Below are 15,664 nucleotides of genomic sequence, written 5' to 3'. Positions count from 1 at the left end.
ACCAGAATAACCAGATATAAAACAAACAATGCAAGGTCACATCCACTGGCCAGAGAACATAAATGCAGATCATGTTCCACCCAGTCTGTACTTACTTCCATTCACTACGTCCTGTGATGCGATGACAAACCCGAATCCCTCTCCTGGTCTCCGTCTCAACTCCACCTCCATCGCTCTGGAAGAGACCACTCCCCTCGCGTCTACATGGCTTTTGGACACCGCGCCGAGGTTAGGGGCAGCAGTACGGCTCCACTGAGCAGGTCCGTCCTCAACCCCTAACCAGTCCCGGGGCTCTAGGGTCAGGGTCACGGGCACAGAGTCCAGGAAGCTGGTGCTTTGGACCAGGTTGGGGAGGTCACTGCAGGGCGAGGAGGGAGAGAGGGTGCTCTGGCTGGGCACGGCACCATCGGAGGAGGGTGAGGTCAGATCTGGGGTGCCCAGGGAGGGAGGAGGTCTTTTATAGGCATTTGGGGAGCCTGGGGAGCAAAGAGGACCTGAGAGAGAACAGGATAATGATGAGTGATAGGGGCAGGAGGTACTGATAGATTTTTTTCTGCTATACTGTTTATTTATATAGAATTAATCATAAATATAATAATAATTCATGATAAATATATAGAAATAATATGCGGTCAGATATGTGCATTATATTATATTATATAGTTATGTGACAGTATTAAACTTTTTTATTTATATATAGGTATTGGCCGATATTGGATATTTAATTGTACACGCTCTTTTCTCTTTTTACATTTAGATTACCATTGCCGTCATAAAACGCTCACTTAAATTTAATCTTTAAAAACACTAATAATTAACATTAACAAATATTAAATGTCATTTTTATGTAATCTTAAATCTCAAAATTAATATTATTTTTTCATACTGAACATTATAATGTTGTGATGCCTAAATTTTGTTTTTTTGCATTTTATTTTTAATTTATTTTGACAAATCTGACAAAATGTTAAAGTGACCATGAAATCAAATCATGGACAACTTCTTTTTTTTTCTTTATTTAAAATTTTGGAGCGTTTATTATAAACGATGTATCTGCATACAGTGTGGATGACACTCACTTCCTCTGTAAACCAGTAAGACCACCTCACCCTGTTTGGTATGTTCTTGCAGCACCCGCTGCACCTGTTCATATGAAAAAGATCATATGAAAGGATTCAAATTTAGAAGGTTGATGAGGGAAGAGTTTCAGAAAAAGACCTGCAGAGTTATTGAATTTACCTGTGCGAAGCTGAGGCTCTGCACATCAGCGCCATTGATTTTAATAATGGCATCCCCTGGCTGTAAGGAGGGGCACTGTCGTCTGTCCCAGACTCTCTTCACCACCGCCAGCTGCCCTCCTTGCCCCCCAGCCGTCACACTGAAACCCATACCCCCTCCCTCGCTCCTGCCCAAGGCCACAGGTACCAGCTCACCCCCTCCCCCGCAGCCTACCCCACCCGGGGCTCCGGGGGACCCTAGGCCACCCGGAAGAGGTCGCGGGGGATTGTTGGCTGGACACCCGTTGAAACCACAGGGTGGGTGCTCGGTTGGGGGTACGACGGCAAGAGATGTTTGGGGCATGGGAGGCTGCTGGGTGCTAGGCGCTCCTGGTGGCGGGGCGGTAGGACCCACCTCGGGCCGGGGCAGGGGTAGCGTAGCAGAGGAGAGATCGCTCTCGGAAGACTTGGAACTATGATGGGTGTGAGAAGGAGCTGGAAGAGTGTTGTTGTTGTAGCTTCGGACAAGGGAAGCTCTGGGTAGAGAGTGGAGGAAACAAATGCGTGTGTAAACAGAACAGCATCAATAATAATAATAATAATAATGATAATGAACATGGTTGTGATATTATTATGTAACCATGTTTATTTATTATTATTAAAGTTAATAATAATAATTATCATAATTATTATTACCATGTTCCTTAATGATAATCATTACTATTAATAATCATTAACAAAGATGGTTTTAATAATTTATAACTGATAATAATAATAATCATTATTGAACATGGTTGCGATGTTATTATATAGTTATGGTTAATAATAATAATTGTTATTATTAATATTATTATTACCACCACTATGTTCATTACTGATAATGACCTGATTAGGTCATTTAGGATTGTATTTGTATGTGTATAAATGACATGCTGTATTAGCTTTATTCTATGATTAGTGTTTTTTATTTATATATTTATTTTTAAAGCCTTTCTAGGGACCCGAAACGCAAATTAGCTTATGCTATACTCTCGATGTGCAATACATATTGTCCAGTTTTCGACTGGAATCATGTTTTTTTGTACTGTCCGTGTATAAATAAACTTAAAATAAAAAATAAAATAAACAACATGTGTATATATATTATTATTATTATTATTAATAATAATAATAATAATAAACCCGGCTCGATACGCCATTCTGGTTACCTGCGTGTGACAACAGAGCTGACCTCCGTATCGCTGTGACTAGAGCTCATTCGCTCTGATGGGGGAGGGGCATTTGTTAAAGGCACCGCCCCTAATCCTAAAGTCCCTCCCACTCCATTTCCATTGACCATTGAGTAGGAAGGCTGGGGTGCTGTGTTCCCATTAGCATCCAAGGACTCTTTCTGCATGCGGGGGTAGAAGTTGTTGTGGTGGGACATAGAGCGATTGAGGTTCACCAAGCCAGGCTGGTGTCCATCAGGATGTTGAACCTGGGATTGAGCAGAACTGGGGGCTGCAGGTTTGGCACTGGTTGGGTCAGAAGGGGAGGCGAGGCTGGTTTTGGGGCAGCCATCAGGGTTGTAGAGCATGGGGTAACCTCGACGAAGAACCACATCCACACTGTGACCCATGGGGACGGATTTCAGCATTTCTACCACTTCTTTATGGGACAGACCCAGCACACACAAGTCATTAATGTACACCAGGATGTCCGCTGAGGGAGAGAGAGAGACATTTCTGTCATTTGTATTTGTACACGAGGGAAATCAAAAGCAATCAGATTCTCATTTTGAGAGTACACAAGTACTAAAGGGGTCATATCACGAGGAATTAAAAATGTCCTTAATCTTGCGAGTTTAAATAGTTCAGTGAACAGTAAAAACCTACTGTAGCTTTTAAAACTTCCAGCCAGTAGAAAAAGACAATTCACTGAAACTAATGTTAGAAAGGGGAGGATGAACGGCATTTTAACAAGGTCAAACAAATAAAACAGACAATCACAAGGGATATAAAAAAGGGTATCACGTGACGTGACCCCGTTAAGCATAAGTGAGTGTGTTTGGGTGTTGGTGGGTTTGTCAGAACACGTGAGTGGACAGTGGTGTGCGTAATAGAAGGCAGATTAAAACCTATAGGCCCATCTGGATTAAGAGAAGATCAGCAGATTCAAACCAAATCACCAAATACACACACATATATACAGGCATAATAATCTAATCCACAGAGAGAGAGAAAAAGCGTGAGTTTCAAGAGATTTCCTGCCAAAAATAAAAGTGAGGATTGGAGGGATAGATTAGGATGGGGAGAGAGAGGAAAAGCAAACCGCTCATGCTCCTGTGCTAAAATCTATCTTTTATCCATCTGGTCTTTTTTTCTCCCCTGGTCTATAATGATCTGACTTAAATCCAGATCTATGGGGCTTTTTGTCTTCTATTAAGTGTAAAAAGAGGACATTATAATCAGCAGAACCATTACATCACGTATGATTCACAACGTCCTTAGGAGTCCCCTGCACAAATCTATGCGTGCTATTAAATTATTATATCTATCATACATCTATAAATATTTAAAAAGCTGACCCATTGAAGTGCCATCTCCTGTGCTGCAGATTTATACAGAAGCAGCAAAAAGCAAAAGCCACTTAGCAGTTTCCAACAGAGAATACTGGTGTTGCCAGGGTAATATGAATGCGGCATGCAGGAAAATCCTCAATTCTTTCTCATTTCACCTAATCTCTACACCAGTGGCGTTAGATTTTCTCAATGTGAAATTAGAATATATGTTAAATCGCTTAAATGTAATTTTTTTTTTTACATAATTTCCATTTAATTTAGCTAATGCCTTTTCACATATTCCTAAATGTGTCACTGAGGAAAGCAAAACAAGAACTGCTTTAGGTAACATTTTCTTTTGAATAACAAAAAAGCTTTAATGAACAATAATAATAATAGTCATTGTAATAAATTATAAAAGTACAAAACAGAAAAATGTTCAGGTCTCAGACTTTTGAAAACTATAATAAAAATAATAATACACACAGTAGCAGTTTTACATGGTCAGTGTTTGCAACACAGTGCCAGCTGCATCTGTGTTTTAATGTTTTTTAGTTTTTTTAAAGGACACAGGGTTAAAACTCCTAGTCTCACCTGTTTTGAGTGCAGATGGGCCTCCTGGGGTGACGCTGTACACCTGCAGGAACTCTCGAGGTCTACTGCCACCCACAATGTTGAAGCCAAACCCACGAGGCCCTTTCGACAGGCGAGTGTGTATGGAATAGCCCTTCAGTTCAGATGGTTGGTCTGTGAATGCAGGTACTAATTGACAAGCACACACACAAACATAGAAATAAGTGTCTACATATGGTATACGAAGTCCACAAAAATCTAACAATGCCTTCAAGCCTCATCACTACATTGTTTTAGGATGGAGTTGACTGCTAAACAACAGTGCCATCTGCTGGGATGTGAGCTGTGCAGCTTATACTCTGAATAAATTGTTCAATCACACACACTTGTATATAGGGGAGTACTTTTTTCATTTTAAAATACTTTCTCCTATTAAGCCTAGTAAGCCATTTAAACACCTCATCCCGAAAAAGAAAACTGTGGCACTTTCCACAGCAAACTATCATACTACACATACATACTAAAATGTAGGGTACTCAACAGTGCACTTTGAAAGGGTACTTTTTCCCACAATGCAAAGTGCTTGAGTTGGCTTTCCGTCTCCTAGGTGACGATTACCCAAAGTATTCGTTTTCTAGTTTACTAGTAGCAATTTTCCACTTTTTTCTTTCATTTTGTTCTTGACTCAATTGAATAGAATGCTAAAAGTATATTTTTATAACCACATTTACTTCCAACATGATAACTGAATGCCATCCACATAAATGAAACATGCAATTTGAAGAGGTCATGTGACAATGTAGCTTGCTACTTTCAGAATATGCATAATGCATATGGTTCCACATACTATTTTTAAACAATAGCAGACAGTATACCATATACACTACACACTATATACAACTACATTTTCAAATTCCTAAAACTTCTCCATGCTTAAATTAGATTTTTTTCATAATTTTAAAGAATTTCATTTTAGCCTCAGAATTCCGGAGCCCGCTTGTATATCTATTCACATACATGTGCACACATGGGCTTCTTACACACGTGCATAGTAACAGATGTAAAGGCTTCTGTAAACTGTTCGGCTCAGAAGGGATAGCAGACATGACCTTCTCAAATATAAGAGAGCATGCTTTGAGTGATAGATAACATTAAAGGAAAAAGAGAGATGAGAGGTGAAAGCCAGCAGGGAGGGACGAGGGGATTGTGGATAAGGTTTAAAAGGCAAGGAAAACAAGCTATAAGATGAAGGCGTGAGAGAAAGACTAAATGGCTCCAGGAAGGTTTGTCATTAATCTTTGTGTGAAGACTGCAGAGAGAGCGAGAGTGTGTTTGGGAGCAAAATGTGGAGAGGGGCCAAGCTCACACACACGTGCACATATATGCACTCACACTCCGTCTTGCTGACAATCTCTTTGCCCTGAGTCCTTGGGTCCAGCCAGCATGTGGTCTTTGAGTTATGGCTGAAAAATGAAAAAAATTAGACACTTTTCTCCCCCACAAGGTTTCATCAGCAACTTTAAAATGAAATACAACAGCAGTACTGAGAGTAAAAACCATTAAGTGCACTTAATTTTCATAGATAAAGGCAAAGAATATGCATTTTACATTGATGCGCATCCTAAAGTTCCAATGTCACATTTTCCCCTCCTTAAAATTGCATCAAAAACACAAATTAACCACATTCAGCGCACTTCATTTTCAGAGATAGGCAAAGATTATGCATTTTTTGATGCACTTCTTAAAGTTCAAATGTCACCTTTTTCTTTGCATAAAAACTGCATTAAAAACACTTCCAACATGATAACTGGACTCCATCCGCTGAATACAACATTTTTCATTGATGCGCATCTTAAAGTTCAAATGTCACCTTCGCATGTCAAAAATCCAATGTGACATAGAAAGACATCATGTCAAGTTTGAGTATAATCTTTGATTACTGGAGGAAGCAAATGACCTTCTGTCTCTATTTTTGCCCACTCTATGTCCCACTTATTTTTTTCCTTTTTCCCCTGCTGACTCACTTGATGTAATAGGGTTCGCCCGTGTCACAGAACGCCAGCTCCCAGTTTTCAGGCAAAGCCCCTCCACGTGCTCCGTTCTCCATGGCAACCCCTCCACCGCCTGAGTCCCAAGTCTGATTAGGTGAGACAATGGTGGTGGGAGGGGCACTGCTTGCTCCGGCAGACCCCGCTGGGAAACAGAGAGTAGAGTACAGTGAACATGACATGAGATGCGGCCGTCTTGTATAATCTTAGGCTACCTCAGGCCAGCGAGAGGTCACGCCGTTCATGTTACTCTCATCTCTTGCCAGCTCCAATATGAGAAAAGCATAAATTCCGAAACACAATTCCATACTATTTAATGTCAAAAACATAAAAATTGCAAACATGTCCTGGTTGAGCAGACATCCATTTGTCTTAAAAATCTGTAGGTTTAAAGTAACTGCAAAATGGCGACTATGTGAAGTCAATTCCAAATATGCTGATCTCACAGGGCTAGGAAAGAAATGTGTTTTGGGATATGTCACCATGGTGCAAGGTGCTTGCATTTAAAAACACTTGTTTAAAAAAAATAACTAATTCAAAATAAAGGTTTACACAACAGCTACTGGGTACCTGATAGACCAGAGTCTTCCTCGCTGTTGTCACCTTCCTCCACTGCCTTTTCCAGGTTGCTGAGCGATTTGCTGCGGGTACGAAAATTCCTCAGGAGGTTTCGATGTTCCTGGTACGTAATAGGGGGGCTGTCAGGACCAATGTGGACCGGCCGAGGTGTGCCATAATAGTTCCCTGTTAAGACAGAGATGTTTTAGAGATGCCCCCCAAAATATGTCCCACAATCCCAAAACTGTTCCAACCAGCAAAATTCAAAAACAATGGGTTTTGGACACAATGCATTACATGCGCTAACTGAAACCGTTCTCGACAAGACCGTCCATTTTCAACCTAAAAGCTATTGTCCTTCGAGTCAATTTCTGAGGCAGCCAAAGAGTCTTTTCTGGAATTGCAGACCAGAACACAATAATCAAGCAGCTCGAGTCAAGAGGCTTTAGAACGTCAATATCTAAATAAAAAAAAACATGAATTTATTTGAAAATAGCCAAAATACAACCCATACCATCTCCATTATCCTGATTAACTTTGCCAAAAAAAAAAAAAAAGCTTTAAAATGTACAATTACCTGACATACAGACAAACATTAGAAACCACAAGTCATTTTTTTTTTCTTCTAATTTAATACAAAATTCTTTATTACATATTATATTATCAAATGATAACATGCACTAAAGCTGGCATGAACTCACAAGTCTGGCAAGAGCTCCACAAAATCTGATGATCCATATTATCCTGCATGATTTGAGTGAATGTTCCAAAAAGATCATCTTGTGCTTCAATGGAAGAAAGAAAATCTGAACTTCCGTACTAAGGAGTTCACATGATCAGTGAGATCAATTTGATTAGTGACCTAGAAATAGTGACAAATTCATTTTACGCCTTAACATTTCTTATTTTAAAATGTTCAAAATCCTAAATCTTTCCTGGTTTAAAATGTTTTTTTAATCGAAAAGCCATTCCCAATGTGGTACAGTATGTGACCCCACTGTATAGAAAGTAGAACTTTTTTTGTGTCACCAATTTTACTGATAAAGTTCTAGTTCTACATTTTATCAAAAGAGGCGTTTTTTCCGCTACTGGCTGCTGCTGCTGCCCTAGATCATGCTCTCTTTAAAACCCTTAATCACTGCTGTTATGAAATTAATAAACTGACAGGATGTTCCAGAACTCTTTTAGCAATCAGATCAATGGCAAAAACATTAGCTTAATCCACTTCAGAACATCTACCTCTAAATCTCTAAAATAAAAGCATTCAACATAAAAACTTCAAAGTGCAGATAAAAAAAATAAAATAATACAATTTACACTATAAGTGCACTAGGAGTGCAAACTCTTCAGCTAAGATAATTTACTCAGCAATTGTACAATAGCTCCATGTTTGGAATTTTCAGAGATATTTAACTGCAGCGTAAGTCCCTAGCTGCAGCTTATTTACAACTAAAGAAAAAAATGAAAAGAGAGAGAGAAAGAGAGGGAATGGAGGTGGAGGGGTGATTGGAGACAGAGAAACTGAAATAGGGATTACAGAGTAAAGCCTCTTTTCTCCTGTACAGAGTGATAGAAAAGTAGGAGTGTGGTGTGGTTTCTAGCTAGAGAGATGACTAATGGGCTGTGGGGCATCATTGCTCAGGTGTTAAAAACACTTTTGTGGTTAATTATAGGCATATTAAACAGATAATACCAAATCTCACATTCCTAGTGTTATTTCTGGGGGGTCAGTAAGGTTTTTGTTTTTAAGGAAATTAATACTTTTATTGATTAAAAGGATGCATTAAATTGATCAAAAGTTACAGTAAAGACAATTATTATGTTATACAAGATGTCCATTTCAAATAAATGTTCTATTAAATCAAAGAATCCTGAAAAAAAAAAAAAATGCATCATGGTTTAGACAAAAATATTAAGCAGCACAACTGTTTTGATAAGAAATGTTTCTTGAGCACCAAATCAGCATATTAGAATGATTTCTGAAGGATCATGTGACACTGAAGACTGGAGTAATGAGACCTGAAAATTCAGCTTTGCCATCACAGGAATAAATTACATTTTTAAATGTATTGAAATAGAAAACAAGTTCTTCAAATTATAATATTTCACAATATTCTGTTAGAAGTAGTCTAATAGTCTTTATGAATAGTCTTCTTTCAAATTCATAAAACAAATCTTACCAACCCCAAACTTTTGAACACAAGTATATATATATAGAGAAGATTTTGTCAGGATAAAAAAAAAATTTAAAAAAAAAAATTTCTATTGGTGATATTGACATGGTCATTTATTTAGACCATGACATTTACATCATTCATCAGTCCTTGAGTTCCCCAAAAGCACGTTTAAAAACCTCAAAACCAACCCCACAGGGGACCGACTCGACCGAGATGGACATAAGTGAACAATATCTTTCTTACTTTCCAAAGACAAAAGAAAGTAAAGTGGCACAGCAGTATCAAAAACACGAGTCAGCGTATCCATAAATCCAAGAGCTGCAACTTTGAAGGATGTCATAGTGTGAATCTGCAGCTGTGTTTGAGACCCTTAACAAAGACATCAGCAGGCTCAGACATCAGTCTGCATTACATGCTTGTTCTCTCTCCATTAGGGCTCTTTTTCAGCTCTTTCTGCTGATAACGTTGGAGGACAGAACCGAGCCAGCACTGCACTTTTCTCCGCAGTCTGGAGGGTGCTTCTCTTAATTCTGATTGGCTTGAGCATTTTGAGCATTGGCGTGAAGCCCTGACCCTCACCATGTGTTCACGAGTGCACACAAACTCAAATGCACGCACACAAACTACTCAGTTGAACAGTAAATAACTCCTTCCACATCAAATTCAAGGCCTGTCTGTCCGATACGTTTGCTCATAAGTAGACATATTTTTCACGCTGACTTTTTGTAAAATTTTGAATGTATGGAATAGAATGGTTTTAAACGAGGTAGAATGTGTAAAACATTCATATTGGTAGCTGAAAAACATGATCAAATCAGTCTAAACAAATGTGAAGAACTTAGTGAAAGATAGTTTCTGCAAGAGCAGTTTGCGTAGGTTTGCTCATAAGCAATTTTTAAGATTTTGAAGATAATTTAATTTGTCGTTTGACAAAAGGATCCAATTGTTTTGATAAACAATATAATCACTTTTTAGATCAGTGGTTCTGAATCTTTTTGACTCTAAGGCCCCCTATTGTCCACAACAATATTTGTAAAGCCCCCAAGCCCTAGTTTAAAAAAATAAAAAATAATCTATGGACATTTTAGTTTCTGTAAATTAAAAAATTAAAATTATGTCAAATAAAATACAATTATTATTACAATTAAAATAACTAAAACGTATGATTCCATATATTTTAGGAGCTGAATGTTGTTCAGGGATCCCACTATTTTTAAAGATACTATTATTTTAGAGCTTGGCATAACTACAAAAATGTATACAGTCAGGGTCAGAATTATTTACATCCTTGGTAAATGTGAACAAAGAAGCCTGTGAAAATAAATCTGCATTGTTAATCCTTTTGATCTTTTATAAAAAATAAAAATAGAATAAAAGTAAAATAATTGAAAATGTGGGGGAATGTTTTTCTCCAATACACGTTGGTCACAATTAATGGCACCCTTTTATTCAATTATTTTTGCAACCTCCTTTTCCCAAGATAACAGCTCTGAGTTTTCTCCTATAATGCCTGATGAGTTTGGAGAACACCAGACAAGAGATCAGAGACCATTCCTCCATACAGAATCCCTCCAGATCCTTCGGATTCCCAGCTCCATGTTACCCTACTCATTTTCTATAGGGTTCACGTCAGGGAACTGGGACAGCCATGGCAGAAGCTTCATTTTGTGCTCAGTGACCCATTTTGGTGTTGATTTTGATGTTTGTTTTGGATCATTGTCCTAATGAAAGATCCAACCACAGCCCATTATAATATTTCTAGCAGAGGCTGTCAAGTTTTGATTTTTATCTGTTGGTATTTGCTAGAATCCATGATACCATGTATCTGAACAAGATGTACAATAATTCTATTCATCAGGATCAGTGTTCATATGTTTTACTGTGTATTTACCATAGTAACTGTAGTTTTCATAACCCCACAATACCACTTTATTTTTACTTTGTGTTATTTTGTAATTTTTTAAATGACAGTGGCTCATACCAACTTACTAACTGTATTGTATTAGCTTTTTTTGGACTGCAATTTAGTAGCCTTATTTTATAATAGCCAATGTTTATTCATCAGTGTTAGTGATATTTTTAGAATTTATGTGCATGTTAAGTGGGACAGTACGGTCTTATATAAAATATATAAAATTCCCCAAAAATTGGGTCGCAGCTTCATGACCATGGGAACATGTGGGTTGAGAACCACTGGTTTAGATGCATAAAGTGGATATAAAAGAGAGACTGACCTTTGAACTTCCCACTTTCCAGCAGGGCTCCAGACTCTTCCAGGGAGAAGAATTCCTCAATGGAGACAAAGTTATAATCCACCCCTGAGATCTCTCCATCCCGTGGTTGCCTGGTCGTACCTGGGTCAGGGCAGAGAGAGCAAGCATATGAATGTAATCATCAAAAAATACAATGTTTGCTCTTTTTGCTTAACTTAGCAAAAAATACATATGAATTTGTTACAAGTAGACAACAAGCCATTTAAAAAGAGAATGTAAAAATAGGAAGGCTATAGTGCTACAGACACACAGGGAATTTTAAAAGGTCACTCATTATTTTTTCATAAACTTGCATCTTCCCTTTGCTAAAAATCTAATGCATTTTTTGAGAAAAACAAAAACAAAAAAAAACATCCTGATGACATCACCAGGAAGCCAGTCTCTTTGATGCGTTTGATGTTTGGATCCACAGACCTCAGAGAAAACAGAGACACAGCTGTCACACTGAACTTGTAGCAAGTTGATTGGCCTTGATATGGAAAAGAGGCGGAGTTTAATGTATGATGTGAGTGTCAAATGAGGGTAAAAGCAGTTATGTTACAGCGTTTACATACTAAACATATATCAAATAAACTGTGCGCGTGTCTGTGTCTATTTGCATATGACTTTGGTGGTGTGAGGCGACAACTGATTATGATTTCAAACACTTCAGACTTGCTCTATAATCCCACGGTGATGAGATTATACAACTTCCTCTCAGCTTTCCATCTCACACGAAAGTTGGGACAAGTGGATGTTCCTGAGGTAGATAAGCAGGTGCATCCCAATTTAAGCGATTCAGAAGAGATACAGTAGGAAACCTGCATGCTTTGATCAATCGAACTTGCCAACATAACAAATGGCTCTGAAGCAAAAGTCTTCAGGAAGAGAAAAAGTACATGGTTTATGAGGTAGTGCACCTATCGCAAGGATACAACACACACAGTTATTCAACATCAAGCAGAACTGTAATGACTTAAAAGCCTTCAGCCACCATATACAATAAATCACCCATTAATAACAAAACACTGCATTGTCCCAGGGTATTAAACACCCTGTACTGTATATGACATCACAGTGCCTGTATTGCATTAATCCTAATGACAGCCAATGCAAAAAGCATGAGTGTTTTTTCCCCCCTCTTGAAACAATGACGTTTTTACGCAACACATTTGAGCCCAACACATTCACTCTGAAATGAATCTCTAATGAATGTGTAGGATGAGACATTAGGGATTTAGACACCGAGGACTTTTTACTTCCGTAATAATGTGACAGATTTAAACTGGAGATTTAACAAGAGCAAAACATTTTTATCCATCAAAAAACTGATTGGATTGTGAAAAGCAAGTGTAAAATATCAGAACGGAGCCAGGTGGTCGGGGTTGATAAATATGGATTTTGTGATGTCAGTTGAGCAAGTGATCACATCTTGAAAAAAATTACTTTTTTTTCTTTTTCCTTTGGGAATAACATATACTGATGAATTATGCACAATATGACCAGGAATGTGTATTAGAAAAGTAAATGTTGATTTCTGCATATGCCAACCATTTAACATGACGTTTTGCACCTGGTTAAATAAAGCCGCATGCTTTTGTACTGACACACCTGTGCTATTTTATCTTAACAGAACAGAAAAGAGGAGCATCTTACAGTACACGGTCTTCTAATTGCCTGCAATCAATTCAGAGATGTGACGTTTTGAATAAACGGGAACGTTATTTGGGAAAGCCTTTCAGTTTGAGTAGACAGGCTATGCAACTGAACCGATAGATTAAACGTTATGTGAATGGGTGCACGAAAATGCGTGTGCTTGTGTGTACATTCGCAAGCATGCATGAATGGTTCTGTGTTTGGGTGCTTACGCGCTTATGCATATGTGCAAGCACAGGAGTGCTGAAAGGCACAGCAGGGTACCTCAGGCTGAAGACAAAGACAAATGTGCAGCTTTGGGATTCAAGAGCAGGAAATAGGCAAAGTTCGAATCATGCAGGACGGATTAAATGCATCAGCTGTGATGGTGAACGGGAGCCTGATGCCGGCACGAGCTATACATTAATAAATGCATGCAATCATTTCTGAAAATAGTTGCCGTTTTGTTGCCAAGGCAAAATATGGAACAGTGTCATTCACAATGAGCACACTGCTGTGACATTTGATGACAGTTGCCATGGCAACGGTTAAAGTGCATCGCATTGCCTCAAAGTGACTGAACCTTTGACTCTGTATGAGGTTTGACATGATTGTAAATTGGATTTGTTTACAGTCTCTGAGAGCATTAAAGCATGAGATTGCATGCATGCTTTTTCTGGCTGATGTATTTCAAGATTTCATTTCTTATATGTGTGAACTTGTTTGTGTTTTCAATGCAGTTGTAATACTGCAGGGGTTTTCAACCTTTTTCAGGCCAAGGAACCCTTGGTGGATAGAGAGAAGCAGGGAGCCATTTTACATATTGTATACATAATCTTGTGTAGCCAGGCCTGTGACTAAAAAGCATGAGGTTTGATCCATATTGCATTGTGAAATTAACTTAAATAATGGGCTGGGAGTCTCTACAAATAGTTTTATCGAAAATGAAATACTAGAAAAAAGGGTTAAAAATGTGTCAAGTCAGTGATCAGAATTTAGCGTTTTTTTTGCCAATTCATTTCACTTGCGTTTTTTCCCAGGAAAAAATTAAAACCACATGAAACCCAAATAAAATTTTCACGAGCTAAATCCAAACCATTTTTGAATGCAGTTTGAAATCAGATTAAAATCATTTCTTTTTATGCAGTTGTCTGTGATAAATGTGTTTGGATTTGGATAGTGTCCTCAAGAAATTAAGTTTTATTAACAAACTTCGAGAGGAGCTTGTTCAAATGATCTACCCAATCAGCATGAGAGGAGGCCTATAACTATGTTCCTCTACAGTCTTTTCTAAATTCCTCTGCCACCCCGACTCCTCAGCTAGTTCCTATCCCAGCCGGGGATATGGGGGAGAACTCTGGGTTCGGGCCACATTGCGAGCACGGAGCCCTTCCCCGGACAGCACGCCAAATACACATACTCTTTTACTCTATATGATTATTTGTGAATGATTAAGTGTGAACGCGTGGAAAACATAATGGCACAACATCCATCACTAAAGTCTCACGGATTATGAACCTAATTCATAGGGAAGTTTGTGTCCAAACTATGACAACCACGACTGCAGTCTAAACTGAAAAACCTGGCAACATGTAGCTTACAGTTTTAACACTCACTGTTTTCAAATGGACTGATGAAAAAAAAAAAAGAGAAAAAAGAAAGTCAGCCAATCAGATTAGAGTTTACCAGATGAATAGATTACTTTCCAGTTTTGTCTGCAAAACACAATAGACAGTAAGCGAATTAACTTAATAGATTTTACAATTGGACATTTGAAAATTTTACACACATTTTCTTCTTTTTCTCCAAAATTTGTTTGACATCCCGTGTTAAAGGGTTACTTCACCCAAAAATGAAAATTCTGTCATTAATTACTCACCCTCATGTCGTTCCAAACCTGTAAGACCTTTGTTCATCTTCGGAACACAAATGAATATATTTTTTATGAAATCCGAGAGCTTTCTGATCCACCAATAGGCAGCAACGTCATTACAACTTTCAAGGCCCAGAAAGGTAGTAAAGACATCGTTAAAAAAATCCATGTGAATACAGTGGTTCAACCTTAATGTTATGAAGCGACAAGAATACTTTTTATGCGCAAAACCCCCCCAAAATAACAGCATTATTCAACAAACAGTGCAACGCTTCCGGTTTCTACGTCAGAACGTAGGCTCACTATTGGCCGACACTGGTCATGTAAGCACCACGACACTAGCTAGCCAATGAGCCTTGTTTGTTGCCAAATTGTTTGTTGCCATATGATTTTTTTGCACACAAAAAGTATTCTCGTTGCTTCATTACATTAAGGCTGAACCACTGTAGTCACATGGACTATTTTATCTATGTCTTTACTACCTTTCTGGGCCTGAACGAGGTTTGGAACGGCATGAGGGTGAGTAATTAATGACCGAATTTAAATTTTTGGGTGAACTAATATCGGGGACACACTTAACAACTAGCTGAAACATTCTAAGACTGAACTGAACACACTTACAGACTGTTTCCGACAACTGGAGCAGATTTTAAACACCAACTGCGCACACCGACTGAACGCAACTGTCTCTGACTTGGTGTGTTTGGCCATGATCAGTCGTGAGTATCAAATTACATTCATGATTGGCCTTACATTCGTTAAGTGTGTCCCTGACTTAACACTTTAAAGAGC

At 38.4% G+C, this 15,664-nt stretch overlaps 1 protein-coding gene across 1 annotated transcript in view; it reads right to left on the bottom strand.

Annotated features, from left to right (window-relative positions):
* Positions 1–15,664, bottom strand: part of magixa (MAGI family member, X-linked a) — a 41,527-nt gene that overhangs the window by 15,505 nt on the left and 10,358 nt on the right. The window contains 9 exon segments of the mRNA XM_084389671.1: positions 96–494; positions 1,080–1,143; positions 1,240–1,753; positions 2,426–2,918; positions 4,351–4,518; positions 5,722–5,792; positions 6,354–6,522; positions 6,948–7,121; positions 11,347–11,466. Of these exon segments, the coding sequence (XP_084245797.1) occupies positions 96–494; positions 1,080–1,143; positions 1,240–1,753; positions 2,426–2,918; positions 4,351–4,518; positions 5,722–5,792; positions 6,354–6,522; positions 6,948–7,121; positions 11,347–11,466 (2,172 nt within the window).

This window comes from Rutilus rutilus (genome assembly GCF_951802725.1).
Source record: "Rutilus rutilus genome assembly, chromosome: 19".
NCBI lineage: Eukaryota > Metazoa > Chordata > Actinopteri > Cypriniformes > Leuciscidae > Rutilus > Rutilus rutilus.
Note: the sequence above shows the minus strand (reverse complement) of the source record. Positions and strands in the feature narration are given on the sequence as shown.